Source organism: Mustela lutreola, chromosome 2 (assembly GCF_030435805.1).
Source record: "Mustela lutreola isolate mMusLut2 chromosome 2, mMusLut2.pri, whole genome shotgun sequence".
Lineage (NCBI taxonomy): Eukaryota > Metazoa > Chordata > Mammalia > Carnivora > Mustelidae > Mustela > Mustela lutreola.
The window spans coordinates 149182456-149200715 of record NC_081291.1 but is presented as its reverse complement, the minus strand read 5'-3'; the positions used below and the strand labels follow the sequence as shown (position 1 = coordinate 149200715).

At 38.7% G+C, this 18260-nt stretch overlaps 2 protein-coding genes across 2 annotated transcripts in view; one reads left to right on the top strand and one right to left on the bottom strand.

Moving 5' to 3' along the window:
* Positions 1-18260, top strand: part of RNF13 (ring finger protein 13) — a 193778-nt gene that overhangs the window by 18298 nt on the left and 157220 nt on the right. The gene's annotated exons all lie outside the window — the stretch shown is intronic.
* ANKUB1 (ankyrin repeat and ubiquitin domain containing 1) overlaps positions 1-18260 on the bottom strand; it is a 32314-nt gene that overhangs the window by 12158 nt on the left and 1896 nt on the right. Inside the window, exons 2-3 of the mRNA XM_059163779.1 lie at positions 18077-18220; positions 6645-6861 (exon numbers count right to left, since the gene is read on the bottom strand). Coding sequence (XP_059019762.1) covers positions 6645-6861; positions 18077-18220 — 361 coding nt within the window. The remainder of the gene's footprint in view (positions 1-6644; positions 6862-18076; positions 18221-18260) is intronic.

Below are 18260 nucleotides of genomic sequence, written 5' to 3'. Positions count from 1 at the left end.
ATGGCACCATGCATTTTCTGTCATACTGGTAACCAGTTTTGTCTCTCTATATTTCCCAGTTTGAATTCACAAGACTAATAATAATTAATAATAATAATATATGAATATAAATAACTAATATTCACTGAATGCTTATTATATGCTCTACATTATTCTAAATACTTTACACGAATAAGCTAATTTAAAATTTACAACAGGGGGACCTGGGTGGCTCAGTGGGTTAAAGCCTCTACCTTCGGCTCTGGTCCTGATCCTAGGGTCCTGGGATTGAGCCCCACATCCGGCTCTCTGCCCAGCAGGGAGCCTGCTTCATCCTCTCTCTCTGCCTGCCTCTCTGCCTGCTTGTGATATCTCTCTCTCTCTCTCTCTCTAATCAATCAATCAATCAATAAAAATCTTTAAAATTTTCAATAGTCCTAAGTGTGGTTCGTATTATTCTCTTCATTTGACAGTTGAAAAAACGGAGGCCCTATGAGATTAAGTAACTTGCCTGGGCTTTACATACCCAGTAAGAAGTGGAATCAGGAGTTGTATCTTGGCAATCTGGCCTTGTGCCTACATTCCTATCCTCTATGTTATCTTTGTCTCCAAACAAAAATTTAATTGACTGATGTCATCGAACAATCTGTAGATTGGCTGGCTGCCTTTGAATCAATATGATGGTTTTGGCAGTAGGACAAGGCTCAGACACATAGTAGGTTCATAATAAATACTTGCTGGTATTTACCATCCTTGACACCATAGATTTAGTTTCTCTAAAGTTTCTTGTTGTACTTAATTTTCTTATTTAAAGGTTTGATTCCTGTGGGTAGCACTGGAAGCAAAGGACTTTAAACAATGTTCAAATTGCATTTATTTCACCTCTTGATTTAAAAGTGATTCGCTGTTTGTAGTTTACCATAAAATTTACCCACAGATAAGTATTGAAAAACTTACTTGACACTGTACCCCAGCCTCCTTTGTGTTCCACAGCTGAGGCCACACAGCTTCCATTTTGAAGAACGAGCCAAGCTTTAGGCCCAGAGAATAATCTTAATTCCACTGAGAGGGAATATGTTAAGATTCCAGGCTCAGGTGGGAAGTTGGTGTTCCTGTTCATCCTGCTTGGATATTGGCCCAGTTCTACTAACTTGCCCAATTCCTCCTGACCAAGCCCCCACCTTGTAACCCAGAATATGAGTGCCTGTATCCTACTCTACCTTTTGGGTTTCAGAACTGAGGTCCATCTGTTCTCTGAGCCTGGAACTGAAGTTCCTGCTCTGAACCCCAATTTCTGGGGTTAGATTTCTATTACGTGTTGTCAGAGTCTCTGATGTCAACAACCAGCTTATCTAGTTTTTCACCTCTTATGTCATTTACTTATTTATTCATTTGCTACCTTGATGCTATGCTATGATTCACCCACCAGGTCCCTGCTGGATCTCCCTGAGGTTACCCTCTGGCCTTCCTGCCTTTAGCTGCAGACGGATCTGCCTGTCTATCCCAGGGCTCCCACCAGCAGTACTTATTTGAGACTGACTTCCCTCTTCCTGGACCCTCTATCCTTCCCTAAGTGGTTGTCTAGACTCAGGATCTCAGCTCTTCCTAGCTCAACCTGTCCACTCTTGATGAACCCTGATTTTGAAAACTACAGAGAAGCCTATATGATTTAAATCCTCAACAGCAGTAGGACACCTTCCATCAAGCTCTGTATTTTATTCTCCTTTAATACCCTATCTGGGAGCAATTGTTACAGGTTTTGTAACTATTAATTTCAGTTCCTTGCAATGAAGCAGTCATAATTCCTCAAAGGACAAAGGTAACTGGCTGGTTTTTCTCTTAATGCTCAACCTTTAAAATTTTATTTTTAAAGATTTTATTTATTTATTTTTGTGAGAGAGAGAGAGAGAAATAGAATGAGCACAAGCAGGGAGGGAGGGGCAGAGGGAGAAACTCCAATGAGCAGGGAACCTGATATAGGATTCAATCCCAGGACCCTGGGATCATGACCTGAGCCAAAGGCAGACACTTAACCAACTGAGCCACCCAGATGCCCTATCCAGAGAACGTCTAAGCACATTAACCAGCACCATTTATTGGATAATACTTCCATCCCAATTGGTTTGTAATGCCTCTTTGTCACATGTTAAATTCCTTCGTAAGCTTAGGAGTTAGAAATTTACTTGAAAAATGGTGGGGTGCCTGGGTGGCTCAGTGGGTTAAGCCGCTGCCTTCGGCTCAGGTCATGATCTCAGGGTCCTGGGATCAAGTCCCTTGTCGGGCTCTCTGCTTAGCAGGGAGCCTGCATCCCCCTCTCTCTCTCTCTCTGCCTGCCTCTCTGTCTACTTGTGATCTCTCTCTGTCAAATAAATAAATAAAATCTTAAAAAAAAAAAAAAAAAGTGGTACATTGCTCCAGAAAATACAGTTAAAATCTATAACTGAAATGAAAGTAGAACTAATGAGACTTAAGCTTCAGGGCCTTTCACTACATGAGTTTTTTAATTCTCTATTCTTAATTTTGAATTTTTTTTAAAAAGAAGACCCCCCAAGATTGTATATATCTACAAACCCTGGATCTGCTCACTTTCTGCTTACAAACCCATCACCGTGGCAAGCCATGCAGCAAAGCAGGTATGGTCGACAGTGTGCATTCAAGGGAATTGTTTGCAACCTCTCCCCATGTGGTCCCTCTATTCCTGGTGGCATACATACTTTGAGGTCAATATTTGCCTGTCTGATATGGAAATCATTCTCTGGTGTGGGTTTCCCCTAATGAGAAACAAAACAAAACATTGATCAGAACTTAGAGTACCAATAAAAGTAGATATTGATAAAAGCATTCTGGGTTGGCACTATAAATTGTTGGAAAGAACCCAATCCTGAGTGTGTGATTACCATTTCTTAGCAATATGACCTTGAGCAGGTCACTTAACTTCTCAGCGCCTGTTTCCTCACTTGTAAAAGGAATTAAAATAGCATGGTAGATCTCCAAGGGGCCTAAGGACTGGTAGAAGGGCCTTGGAGCCAGCTGAGATTTCAGGGTCTGAACTCCCAGGACTCTGCCCACAGATTGATTGTGATTGCTCATTCTGGCCATGAATGCCTGCCATGAGCCATTTACCATTGGGGTATACCAGTGGCAGCATTCTGTAAAGGGAAGTCATTCATTTGTTCACTCATTTGTTAGGCACACCTTGTTCCAGAAAGGATTAATGTCAGTTTTCTTTTTTTTTTTTTTTTTTTTTAAAGATTTTATTTATTTTATTTGACAGAGAGAGATCACAAGTAGGCAGAGAGGCAGGCAGAGACAGAGGGGGAAGCAGGCTCCCTGCTGAGCAGAGAGCCCGATGCGGGGCTCGATCCCAGGACTCTGAGATCATGACCTGAGCCGAAGGCAGCGGCTTAATCCACTGAGCCACCCAGGCGCCCCGATTAATGTCAGTTTTCAAGCATATAGATAATATGGACAGAGTAACTAGCAGACAAGAATGTAGATAAGCAAGAGGAAAGCAAAAGGCAGGATAGAGATTTAAGAACATGAAATGAGGCTAAAATGAACATTTGTCCCATATACAGTGATTTAAGAAAAGTGTGTGTGTGTGTGTGTGTGTGTGTGTGTGTGTGTGTTGGACCTATGTGATGTGCCACTAAACCTCAAGTCACAAAATCACATGTAGTAGGGAATGTTTAGCTTTGATAAATTCTTGACAAGTTAATCATTAAATATTCTACCACCAAAAATATTCCCTTTATCCTTTTATTACTCATCTTCTTAATCCCTGCAATCTTTCTGTCTCCATCCACTTTATTAAAACTGCTCTCTCTGGGTTCACCAATGACTTTTAAGCCAAATCAAAAGGTTTTTCTCAGACATTGTCTTTGGTCTTTTACCAGCATGGTAAAAACCTCTCTCTTCTTTGTCATCTCTGACAATGCACAGTCCCACCTTTTCTCCCACCTCTGACAGCTTTACATGTCTCATTTTCTGACTCCTATTAGCTGTCTACTTGCCCTGATTCAGCATGTCCTGACTACTGGCCCTTGGCCCTTGACGTGTCCCTCTCTGTATAGACTCTCAAAGCAAAGCACCTCTCATAGGGCTTAGTCCCTGACTCCATGGCAGGACGCCTATAGCAACACCTACTAACCGAACCCACCACTAAGCCCTCACTCAATGTTTGTTGTGGAGGAGAATCGGAAGACTTCAGTTGAATTTACAGCTTTGCCACTAATTAGCAGAGTAACTTTTAGAGAAAGCACACGTTCTCTGCCTTTCTTTATATCTAAAGTTTAGGACCCAAAGTATAAGCTCCTTTCCCCAATTTCACCACCACAGTCCTAGTGTCAGAGCCTTGGTGCTTCCCTCCTCTTAAATGTGATTCAGCCTGACATCCTGTCTCTAATTTCTGGGTTTCTCATATTTGCCTCTCTCTTCCATTGCTGGTGGAGCTAGTTAATACTGGGATTCTCAAAAGTGCCCGTTAGTATAATACCCTGCTTCTCCTAACTCCTTTCTGTATTTTATGCTGCTTGCTGCCAGATCAAACTTCTGCTAAACACTTCTGTTCCAGAACGTGCATAGCTCTGATTGCCAACATGTGAAGCCTGTGCTCTGTTGCCTCACCCCTAAGACCCTTCTCAATCTGATCCCAGCTGTGTTTCTGATTGGTCTCAGTGAGTCTCCTCTGCTTTTCAGAAGTCTCCTGATATTTGTCTTCCCTGGATTAAGCCCATGTTCATGAACCTGTGGCTTGTGTTTTTCTCCTGGTTTAGAAGCCTGGAATGTCTTCCCTTTCATATGACCATATTTCCCACCTCTTTGTGTGCTCATGCCCAGCATTCTCCAGAATGCCTTCCTTAAGCCCGTCAGCCTTCATTGAGCTGACTTACTATTAGAATAAGTATATGTGCAGGCCTTATTTCTACCACCTTATCATGAATGCTCAGAGTGCAGAGGTAGTTCTGTGTGTTTTTATATGAGCTAATATATGTAGTGACTAACTGAGCTACTTAAGTCTTTGATTTTCAATATGAGTTTGACTGCTTCTCAGAGACCTTCTAATTTTCCACTGCTTTTGGAGAGGGGTCAAGTTTCAAATCCTGATAGTACCAGGAATGACTCATTGGGGAAGGGAGAAATTGCAAGGTAGGCTGATCAAGAACCTCTTTACCCTCTGGTTAAAAAAAGGTGGACTGGCTGCTTGAGGAATGATAGGAATGCTTTAGGCAAAGATATGAAGCCAACCAAAGACTTTTCCTCCCTTCTCCTTGAGGTTCTTCTTTCCTTGCCTTTCCTTCTATGCCCTGTGCTCATGGTGGACAAGCAGTCTACTCTGGTTATGCTTGAGCCCCTAACCTCACATTTGAAAACCCTCATTCCTAGAGGGTCATTTTAGGAGGCCTGTGTGTTGTCCTTCACACACTCTTAACCATCTGGAACATTTTTGCTTTCTTTACATCTGTAAAAATTTGGGGTTGGGTGAAGCCATTTCTAAATTGTCTTCTAGCTCTAGCTGTAAACTGTTACATCATGATTTGAGCAGCATAGGCCTAAAGAGCCGTCACCTGAATTTTTGTAATGTATTCATTTGTGTTTCATTAAAAAACTAGATCATAAATTGCTTGAGGACAAATGCCTCTTGTGTGTCCTTACTCACATAAGTCCCCACCATGTTCTGGGCAGGGCTGATTCCCTGGCAAGCATGCAAAACAGTATGTGCTTTACTGTAAGGTACTGTGGGGACAAATCCTAGAACATCACTTCCTTTGATCAAAAACAGGGATGATAAATGATGTCAAAGTTTTGAGAGCCTCAATTAAAAATATCATGAAAGAATAAGCAGATATAATAAGAGAAGTAGCAATAAATGCAAATTTAGCAGTGTAAAAAGCAAAACTGTTTAACTCAACAGTGTTTACAAACCCGACTATAAATTGGGAGAACTCAAATTCCATTGCAATGAATGTGACAGTATATTACCTTAATGTCTGCTGATTGTCAGCAAAGATTCATTCACCTCAAGCAAGAATCTCTATAAAGTTTGAACCATTTTCCTATAGGGTTAAAGCAATCAGACAGTCCTTTGAGTTTGTTTTAATGGTGTATGGCTATAGCAGACACAACATGGAAGTAGCATATTTAAAGAAAGGTTGTAATCTGCCGATCAGGGATGAATGCCAACTCACTAATCTGTCAATCGGGGATACTGCACAGTAGCCACTTGCACTATTTAAAATATTAATATAACCAACAGTTTTTTAATATGAGATTGCATAAAGCAAGCTCAAGACAGTGTGTGTATCATATGCTACCACTGTGTTCAAAGGAAGAAAAAGGATATGTACTTGAACTTGCTTCTATGTATTCTTGAAATATATTTTGAAAGAGAAAAACATAAACTGGTTTGAGTCTTGCTCTTCTAGCCTGAGGATATTAACCAGTTATCCTGCTTTGAGTGAAGAGAACAAGACATGCAGGTCTATGGGTCATTTCTTACTTGTTAGTCTAAAGACCCAGATACCCGATAGGGGCATTGATCATTTACATCCCCACTGAGGTTTCAGAAGTTTTAGTTTGGAAGGAACTCCTCCATTTTTTGCCAGTCTGGTACCAAAGAACCATAGTGCTGAGCAGTAGCTGGTATTGAATATGGTAGGCAGTACCGATGTCTATCTGGTAGTCCCTCAGTGTGTTGCAGTCATACATCTCCAGTCCTTCTGGGGTCCGGAGACAGAAGACACTCACAGGGAAGCCACATCTCAAAGCTACCAGGGTTCTCAGATCAGACACTTTTTGAACAAGAAGGGAAATGTTCTCCATCATTGGCATTGTCTCTTGGGTCACAGCATTAAACACATAGAGAGTTGGCTTGTCTTCTTCCTAAGGGAAGAGAAAAGGAGGAAACTCAGGAATAAGCACTATCTAGGGGTTGAAACAAAGGAAAACATTTTGAGTGCCTCTAAATCCCACGACATGGGGGCTAAGGATGAAAGCAAAGGCCAGCTAAGTTCCTGACTCCGGGTCTGACTCCTGTTCTTCCATCCTGAGACTATTAAGGAGTCCTCCTGCTTTGAGAAAAATGAAGGAGACTTGGCAGGGCTTCTTAGTCTGCAGACCCAGAAACACAAGAGGAGTGTTGATAATTATATCCACACTGCACTTATGGAGGTGTTCTTTGAGAAACAAATCTACCATCCCGCTGGGCTCTGATTTGGAAGTACTATGGTTTCTAAACCCTCAGTCAATTTTTAAAATCCTTTCTGAGAGGTTATCTCTGGGGAGTGGAACTGAGTTCAATGTTGTAGGAGGGATGTTTTACTTAGCATTTTATGCTTTTCATTTTCCGTATGGTCTAACCTAAAAAATGTATATTTACTTTTACTGTTTAAAAAGGGAAGTTCTAAATATAAGTGATAAAAATTTCCTTTTTTTTTTCTTTTGCAATATAGATAGGAAAGCAAGTGAGAGTGATACATCTCAAGTCAAGTTCAAATGGAAGGTTTGGGAAAAATATTAATCTTCCTGTTAACAACAGATGAATCAAGACACACCAAAGCTAGAAACATGGCAAACCAGGAAAATGGGAAGGGGGCAGAGAGGAGAAGACTATTAACGTTTCCAGTTGTCAAATAAAAAAAATGAAACTGCATGTACTTCCCCTTCATTGGATTCAGGGCAATCATGTTTGTCTTCAGTGGCCTCTTGTCGGCTTGGCAGATATGTGTGCTCGGAGCCGTCCCTGTCATGTGGGAATCTTGGAGAGGCGCCTTAAGCAAGACTCACAAGTAGGCATCAGGCCTCTGGGTTTTCGGGTCTGGTGAGGGGGTCGTTCCTAGCCAGTCATTTTTCTCTTGTTCAGCTCTATTCTATCCTCCCCCTTTCTCCTATCAAAATTTGCCTCCAGATTCCCCCAGGAGCCCCTCCCTGCTTCAGAACTGTAGTACATGACATTCATTCCCCTCCTCCCAGATCACACACTGCCATAACGTAATCAACAAGCAGATCTCTTTGAAAGAGCCTTTAAGGAGTAATGAATGTTACAGCTACAGTTTAGGCTGCGGTGCTTTGATCTGGGGCCCATTTCAGTGACTCACATCACCAAAAGCAGGTTCCGGCCCTCTGCTTCCTGAGTCTAACGTGCTTAGGACAGTTTTTCTCAACAGCTTCTCATAAACTCACTCAATAAAAATTGGAAGGACATAGGATTCACTCTTTCCCTTTCGATATGCTTGCGCTTTCCTATGGCTCCATTAAAGTCCATCCTAAATCCATGTGGTATTTATAGGCAGGAAGAAATTCCTACAAAAACTAAATAAAAAGATAGCGGGGTGGATAAAATTATATTTTAGGTAATAGCTTTTCCTTATTTCTTTGATGGTTACTCTGATTTCTTGTTAGCCCTTGGTACGGATACTAATTTATACTTAAAATTAAATGTGTAATGTGCAAACAAAGTAGCAAAGACCCAAGTCACTCTTCATAGTGAACTGGCAACTACATGATGTTAAAAAAGTAAGTTCAAAAGGAGCTTCTCAGAATACGAATAAACATAAGCATCTATAACTAGGTATATGTAAAACTCTTAAACAAGTAATAAGGGAGAACTGCAAAACATATGGGAATGTTTAGATGAAACTAATAGTGCAAGTAAGAAAATATATTAGTTATTAATGAAGTTATGTTCTTAAATTGCAAGAAAATTAGCACCTACAGAGTTTATTCTTTTTTTTTTTTTTTTTTTTTTTTTTAAGCCCCCAGGAACTTCCCAGGCCCATTTAATTTATGATGTATCTGGAACATAGTTCCCTTTCTACTATTTTGACTCTATTTATTCACCACTTTATAAACCTCACTTTTGTGAGAAAATGCATTTTAAGTTCTATTGAGGCACACCAATTGGGAGACATTTCTTCGTGTTGGTTATTTGGAGAGGGAACACGTTGATGTGGATTAACAGCAACTTGTCAACTCACCTTATGCACATAATAAAAGCATCTCTTTATCTATGTGATACCTCTCCTTAAATATTCTAAATAAGGAACACTGGTAGTTATACTAAAGGAAGCCAGATGTTATTAAATAAATAATACCATAAAAAATCATCATTGAAGGGGTGCCTGGGTGGCTCAGTCTGTTAAGCGCCTGGGTGGCTTCAGCTCAGGTCATGATCCCAGGGTCCTGAGATCGAGCCCTGCATTGGGCTCCCTGCTCAGTGGAGATCCTCCTTCTCCCTCTCCTTCTGCCTGCCTCTCTGTCTACTTGTGCTCTCTCTATCTCTCTGTCAAATAAATAAATAAAATATTTTTAAAAAATCATCATTGAAAATACATAAAATTAGGCTTTCCCCTTTACAAATAAACCAAGAAACTATGGTACGAGGTACATATCTTACTTTTTTTTTTTGGCTTGTGACTGAATAGTATTGTTTGAGCACAGTTTATTTCTGAGTGTTTTTTTATTATTAACATATAATGTATTATTTGTATCAGGGGTACAGGTCTGTGATTCATCAGTCTTTTTGTTGTTGTTGTGTGTGTGTGTGTGTGTATATATATATATATATACACAAACAATGCATTATATATATATATACAAACAATACATTATATATATATAACATTATGTATAATATATACAATACATTATATATATAGTGTATATATATATACACTATATATATATTATATATACAATACATTATATATATAGCATTATATATATATATATATTTAATAACATATAATGTATTGTTTGCCCCAGGGGTGCAAGTCTATGAATCATCAGGCTTATACATTTCATAACATTCACCCTAACACATACCCTCCCCAATATCCATAACCCAGCCTATCCCTACCTCCCCACCACCCAGGAACCCTCAGTTTGTTTTGTGAGATTGAGTCTCTTATGTTTTTGTCTCCCTCCCAACCCCATCTTGTTTATTTCCTTCCCTAGTCCCCATGACCCCCTGCCCTGACTCTCAAATTCCTCATATCAGAGAGATTATATGGTAATTGTCCTTCTCTGATTGACTTATTCCGCTTAGCATAATACCCTCTAGTTCCATCCATGTCACTGCAATTGACAGGATTTCATTTCTTGGTGGCTGCATAATATTCCATTGTGCATATGTGTGTGTGTGTGTGTGTGTGTGTGTGTGTGTGTATACCACATCTTCTTTATCCATTCATCTGTTGATGGACATCCAGGCTCTTTCCATAGTTTGGCTATTGTGGACATTGCTGCTATAAACATTGAGGTGCAGGTGCCTCTTTGGATCACTACATTTCTATCTTTGGGGTAAATACCCTGTAGTTCAGTTGCTGGGTCATAGGGTAGCTCTATATTCAACTTTTTGAGCAACCTCCATACTGTTTTACAGAGTGGCTGCACCAGCTTGCATTCCCACCAACAGTGTAGGAGGATTCCCCTTTCTCTGCATCCTTGCCAGCATCTGCCATTTCCTGACTTGTTAATTTTAGCCATCCTGACTGGTGGGAAGTGGTATCTCACTGTGGTTTTGATTTGTATTTCCCTGATACCAAGAGATGTTGAGCAATTTTTCATGTGTCTGTTGGCCATCTGGATATCTTCTTTGCAGAAATGTCTGTTCATGTCCTCTGCCCATTTCTTGATTAGATTATTTGTTCTTTGTGTGTTGAGTTTGGTAAGTTCTTTATAGATTTCAATACTAGCCCCTGATCTGATATGTCATTTGTGAATATCTTCTCCCATTCTGTTGGTTGCCTTTTGGTTTTTGTTGGCTATTTCCTTTGCTGTGCAAAAGCTTTTGATCTTGATGAAGCCCCAATAGTTCATTTTTGCCCTTGCTTCCCTTGCCTTTGGTGATGTTTCTAGGAAGAAGTTCCTGTGGCTGAGGTCGAAGAGGTTGCTGCCTGTATTCTCCTCAAGGATTTTGATGGATTCCTGTCTCACATTGAGGTCTTTCATCCATTTTGAGTCTATTTTTGTGTGTGGTGTAAGGAAATGGCCCAGTTTCATTCTTATGCATGTGGTTGTCCAATTTTCCCAACACGATCTGTAGAAGAGACTGTCTTTTTTCCATTGGACGTTCTTTCCTGCTTTGTCAAAGATTAGTAGACCATAGAGAGTTGAGGGTCCATTTGTGGGTTCTCTATTCTGCTCCATTGATCTATGTGTCTGTTTTTGTGCCAGTACCATACTGTCTTCATTATTACAGCTTTGTAATAGAGCCTAAAGTCCAGAATTGTGATGCACCCAGCATTGGTTTCCTTTTTAAACATTCCTCTGGCCATTTGGGGTCTCTTCTGGTTCCATATAAATTTTAGGATTATTTATTCCATTTCTTTGAAAAAAGTTGATGGTATTTTTATAGGGATTGCATTAAATGTGTAGTTTACTCTAGGTAACATAGACATTTTAACAATATTTGTTCTTCTAATTCTCGAACACAGAATGTTTTCCCATTTCTTTGTATCTTCCTCAATTTCTTTCATGAGTGCTTTATAGTTTTCTGAGTCCAGATCCTTTGCCTCTTTGGTTAGGTTTATTCCTAGGTATCTTATGGTTTTGGGTGCAATTGTTATGGGATCAACTCCTTAATTTCTCTTTCTTCTGTCTTATTGTTGGTGTATAGAAATGCGACTGATTTCTGTGCATTGATTTTATATCCTGCTACTTTGATGAATTCCTGTATGAGTTCTAGCAGTTTTAGGGTAGAGTCTTCTGGGTTTTCCATGTAAAGTATCATATCATCTTCAAAGAGTGAGAGTTTGACTTCTTTGCTGATTTGGATGCCTTTTATTTCTTTTTGTTGTCTGATTGATGAGGCTAGGACTTCTACTATGTTGAGCAACTGTGGTTATAGTGGACAACCTGTTGTCTTCCTGACCTAGGGGAAAAGCTCTCAGTTTTTCCCCATTGAGAATGTTATTTGCTGTGGGTTTTTCATAGATGGCTTTTATGATATTGAGGTATGTACTCTCTATCCCCACACTGTGAAGAGTTTTGATCAAGAAAGGATGCTGTACTTCATCAAATGCTTTTTCTGCATCTATTGAGAGGGTCATATGGTTCTTGTCCTTTCTTTTATTAATGTAGTGTATCACGTTGATTGATTTGTGGATATTGAACCAACCTTGCAGCCCAGGAATAAACCCCACTTCGTCATGACAAATAATGCTTTTGATGTACTGTTGGATCCTATTGGTTATTATTTTGGTGAGAATTTTCACATTCATGTTCATCAGAGATATTGGTCTGCAATTCTCCTTTTGGGTGGGGTCTTTGTCTGGTTTTGGGATCAAGCAATGCTGGCCTCATAAGAAGAGTTTGGAAGTTTTCCTTCCATTTCTATATTTTGTAACAATTTCAGAAGAATAGGTATTAATTCTCTTTAAGTGTTTGGTAGAATTCCCTGGGGAAGCCATCTGGCCCTGGGCTCTTGTTTGTTGGGAGATTTTTTATTACTGCTTCAATTTCCTTGCTGGTTATGGATCTGTTCAGGTTTTCTGTTTCTTCCTGGTTTGGTTTTGGTAGTTTACATGTCTCTAGGAATGCATCCATTTCTTCCAAATTGTCAAATTTGTTGGCATATAGTTGCTCTTAATATGTTCTTATAATTGTTTGTATTCCTTTGGTGTTGGTTGTGATCTCCCCTCTTTCATTCATGATTTTATTAATTTGGGTTTTTTCTCTTTTCTTTTTGATAAGTCTGGGCCAGGGGTTTATCAATCTTATTAATCCTTTCAAAGAACTAGCTCCTAGTTTCATTGATCTGTTCTACTGTTCTTTTGGTTTATATTTCATTGATTTCTTCTCTGATCTTTGTGATATGTCTTCTCCTACTGGGTTTAGGCTTTCTTTGCTGTTCTTTCTCCAGCTCCTTTATGTGTAGGGCTAGGTTGTATATTTGAGGCCTTTCTTGTTTTTGAGAAAGGCTTGTAATGCTATCTAGGTCCTCTTAGCACTACCTTTGCTGCATCCCAAAGATTTTGAACTGTTGTGTTTTCATTTTCATTTGTTTCCATGAATTTTTAAAATTCTTCTTTAATTTCCTGAATGAATTTCATTCATTCTTTATTAGGATGCTATTTAGCCTCCATGGATTTGAGTTCTTTCCAACTTTCCTCTTGTGGTTGAGTTCTAGTTTCAAAGAATTGTGGTCTGAAAATATGCAGGGACCCAGGATGTGATCTATTCTGGAGAATGTTCCATGTGCACTAGAGAAGAATGTGTATTCTGTGCTTTGGGATGGAATGTTCTGAATATATTTGTAAAGTCCATGAGGTCCAGTGTGTCCTTATTTCCTTGTTGATCTTTTGCTTAGATGATCTGTCCGTTTCAGTGAGGAGTGTTAACGTCCCCTACTATTATTGCATTACTGTTGATGTGTTTCTTTGATTTTGTTATTAATTGGCTTATATAATTGGCTGTTCCCATGTTAGGAGCATAAATATTTATAATTGTTAGATCTTGTTGGTTAGACCCTTCAGTTATAATATAATGTCCTTCCTCATCTCTTATTACAGTCTTTGATTTAAAGTCTCATTTGTCTGATAAAAGGATTACCACCCCACCTTTCTTTTGATGCTCTTAGCATGAAAAATGGTTTTCCACCCCCTTGCTTTAAGTCTGGAGGTGTCTTTGGATCTAAAATGAGTCTCTTGCAGATAGCAAAAAAAGCAAATGGGTCTTGCTTTTTTATCCAATCTGATACCCTGTGTCTTTTGATTGGAGTATTTAGCCTATTAATATTCAAGGTAACTATTGAAAGATATGATCTTTTTGGAAACATTTTCATTTGTAAATTATACATTGTTTTTTAAGTAATTTTTTTTTTTTAATTTAAGTAATTTCTACACCCCATGTAGGGCTTGGACCCATGACCCCAGGATCAAGAGTCACATGTTCCTCCGACTGAGCCGGCCAAACATCTCTCATTTGTAAATTATACATTTATACATTTTTCTTTTTTCCTTTCTTTTTTTTTTTTTTTTTTTTTTTGAGAGAGAGAGAGCACCCATGAGTGGTAAGAGGAGGCACAAAGGGAAAGGGAGAGAGAGAATCCTAAGCAGACTCCACATCTAGCAGAAAGCCTCATACAGGGCTCAGTCTCACAACTCTGAGATCATGATCTGAGCCAAAATTAAGAGTCAGACACTTAATTGGCTGAGCCACCCAAGTGTCCCCCACCTCACACTTTAGAAGGCATGACCTGTCAGAGAGTTGCTTGTTAGCCCTCTTTGTAGCAGGGCTAAGTGCTCCCAAGCTAGCCTACTCACCAGCTGTACTTTGAATTAGGAGCTGGTAAGGCAGAGAAGCAGCAGACACAGGGCCTCATCCATGGCAGTGGCACATCTGCAGCATTGCTTGTCTGGCAGCAAGGCTGGAGGCAGGGTCAATTGCTGGCTTTGAGGGCTCAGAGGTGGCTGCAGCTGCAGCCTTCTTGGACTAGTTCTGGGGCATGATGAAGACATTGTTTTTGACTGCATACTCTCTGAACCTGCTTATCTAGTCTTCTTGTCAAGACTGTCAACTACTGAGTAGCCTTTCAGTGCATTTATTTTCTGCTTAAGTTGTCCAGGCTTTGTTTCTGCTGCTGCTTACAATTAAGAACCTGATGCTGGAAAGGAAAAAAGACAAGGATGTAGGAGCACCTTGCCTTGACGGTACAGAGGGAGGAGAGATGCCCCAGTAAGGGAGGAAATCGTAACCCTGAAATGCATCTTGATACCTTGCTATGATGTTTCTGATATCAAACATATACCTTCTTGTTAATTTTCAAACTTCACCTCTCAGGGACTTTGTCAACTTATTCATGCATCACCCTTTTATGGAGAGCCTACTATATGCCAGGTACTATTTTCAGCACTGGTTGTCAACAGTGAACAAAACTCAAGCAATAGTTTCCACAGTGACACTTGTTAGAATGAAGGAAGCAAATGGGATAGCACTTCTGCATGCCCAGCAATAACCTGGGTCCTTCCACTGCATCATGCCGTGATTTATAGGAACATAGCAGTCTGTGGCAGCAGTAGCAATGAATGGGCAGGATTGACTCCTGCCTTAATAGAACTTGAATATATATCTTATAGAAGATATTTCTTATGGTTTCTATAGAACTTTTTCCCCTGAGAAGGAAAAAATAATGCAATATTCTTTCCCCATTATTCTCATATTGCGCCCCCCTGTTCACTTTTCCAGATGTTTCTACATTACTATTAAAAGAGAAGGTATAATACACAGGAAGGCTGGAAGATATATTGACTATTTAAAAAATGTATTTAGGAGCAGTTCATCTCTTAATTTATCTAAAGTCTTTTCCTCTTTTCACACAAGCAGAATGTAATTCACACAAAATATAAGCATAATAAAGAAACCAAATATTTTGGATTTATTTTGCATCACATAATGTGTACTTGTATTTTTAAAAAGAGTTTATTTATTTGAGAGAGAGAGAGGGTGTGCATGTGCACAAGTAGGGGGTGGTTGTGGGAACAGGGGGGGAGAGAGAGAGAGAGAAGCAGACTCCATGCTGAGCAGGGAGTCTAACGTGGGCTCGATCCCAGGACTCTGGGATTGTGAACTGAACTGAAAGCAGACGCTTAACTGATTGAGCCACCCAGGCTCCCCTCTACTTATATATTTTTTTTTAAAAAGAAAATTGCTTACTTGGCAAATTTTTAAACTTTGCAAAAGCATGTTGTTTATATCTTGTTATGTCTAAGTTGTGCAAAATAAATGAAGAAACTAGCTTTCCAAGATTTTCAGAAGGTAGAACTAACTGCATGAAGTAGTAGCATAGTTAAATAGGAAAGGTACTACTTAAATTTGTATATATCTAATTGTACAATAAAGCAACAATATGACTTGGAATGCAGCCTTTTGTTACATAAAATAGATTAGATAGCTTAGAACTGGTCTGACTGCATTCTCTGAGGCATGGGATATTTTCCGAAGAATTTTTGTCATTTTAATCCCATTTTAGACTGCTATTATCCATACATAGTAAATAGTGTGGAATTTTGAAATAGGCTTCTTTTTATCATTTAATCTAAACAGCAATTAAGTCAGGATGAAAAACCAATCTTTATGGTCTTTGCAGATTCTAGATACTGTTTTTCTTCCCCAGATTCTAGATACTGTTTTTCTTCCCCAAACCAGTCATATGAAATTTCCTAAATGTGTTTCTACTGGAGAAGGTGAAGATTAAGATCACTAAGATTTCCATGGAACATGAATGTTTTTATTTAAACCCTGTGTGTTGGCCAGTTCTGTGATGTGTAGTTATATTCTGCCTCTCTTGATTAAACCCATTTTACCTCTATATTCTATTTTTTTCCACTGAGAGTTTAAACTCCAGGGAAAGGTCAGAGTTCAGTGCAAAGATAGCTTGCACCACGGTCATAGATGATGTTTTATTGGCAGAATTTATGGAAAATTTTTATAAGTAAAACTAGGAAATAGGTTGCCTCTGGGGAGGAAAACTGGGGGCCAGAGGTGGGAGGAAGACTTTTTACTGTATATACTTTTTATATCTTTTGTCATCTATGTGAATGTACTACCTATTAAAAAATAAATCAAGGTTAGAATTTTAAAGTAAGGGAAAGAAAGCCAGTGCTGAGTTAAATAATAGTATACTATTCATACTCTTTACACACATTATGTACATCCTTGAATAGCTGTGGCTCAATCCTATCCCTCCAGCTGCTCAAATATCAGTAATAAACTTGTGCCACTATCTCTAGGTAAGCAAGCAACAAAGTCTCAAATATCATTATTGGCACTGGAAAATTCCAGGATATTTTAAACGGTTTATCCTATACAGTACCAAAAACATGACATAAAAATATATTTAAATACATAAGGAAAGACATTTAAGAAATGAGATAAAAAAAAAAAGAAATGAGATGGAATTTAGTCTGCCTAAAGGAGTATTATACTATAATTTTCTTAGTCTCAGAAGGAGAAAAGAAGAAATCAGAGTTGTTTTTATTTATCTTTTTGATAATTAAACATTCTTCAAGAATACAACAATAATACATGAATAAATGCTCATAAAACATTACAAACTCATGTACAAATATGTTATTTTTATTTACTTAAATGGAATCATACAATGCTAATTTTTCTGTGTCCTGTTTTTACTAGTTAGTAATAACTATTTTAGATTTTTTTGAAACATAGACTTCTCACTTAGTCAATCAATGAAATATATTAAAAAACAAAAAAAAGTTAGCTTTGGCTATCATAAAAAATTTTTTAATGCTAAAATGAGAAAATTAGTGCCCCTTTTAACAGAGAATGTGTACTTAGTTACTTGCTTCCTTGAGTCTCATGTTTTCATATAGAATAAAGAACTAGTATTGAATAACATTTCTTCCCTAGAAATCAATGCTTAAACTCTTTAGGTCACCTGTCTCCTTAAGAAATTATCAGAAATTAAAAAAAAAAAAAGAAAAAGAAAAAGAAATTTTCAGAAATTAAGGATCCTCCACCCAGAAAATCTCTAGACACATAATTTTGCATATTTTATAATTTTAGGGTTTCGTAAAGTTCTTAAAACCCATCCAGGGATCCCCAATTAAACGCCACTAATTAAGGACACTATAAATGGAAAAGGCTGTCTCCAGGTTGTAGGTATGTACATCTAATTCATGAATGACTACTCTGGTTGAATTTAGATGTAGAAATTGCCCTTTCATTCTTATTGTTGCTGAGAATTTCTTACCTCTCCTCACTCCCCTGCCCTTATTCCATTGGGGATCCAAGGAAGTGACTGAATTTTCTTTCAACATCAATATTTCAGATCCACCCCTGCCCTCATTCCAGTATTGGTTCGTGAGATGTTCTGGGATGACAGTTTGGGGCAGCAACAGGGGACAGAGGAAGGAAGGGAGATAAAGAGTTAACAAGGGAAACTCCCTCTAGTCTCTACACCTTACTTCCCGGTACATCAGAAATTGTGCATAAGACCAGTTAGACAAATGGAAGAGAGGAGAAAGCAAGAAGAGAAAACTTCTTCCTAAGTTATGAAGTGACTTTTTTGAATTATCCACAACTTTATTCAAAATGAGGTAGATATCTAGAACAATTGTTGTTCTGATCATCATACCTTAACAAAGCATTTGAGAGTTGAACCAAAAGATATTCCAACATCAGCAAGACTCCAGCTGTCCTTTAGGGCTGCTCCAGCATATATTAGCTCCAGATACCACCTTCCTTGTTCATCTTCAGAGAGAGGAATGTGGAAATAATCCTTAAAAATCAATAGCATATTATGAAAACAGTATATCTCG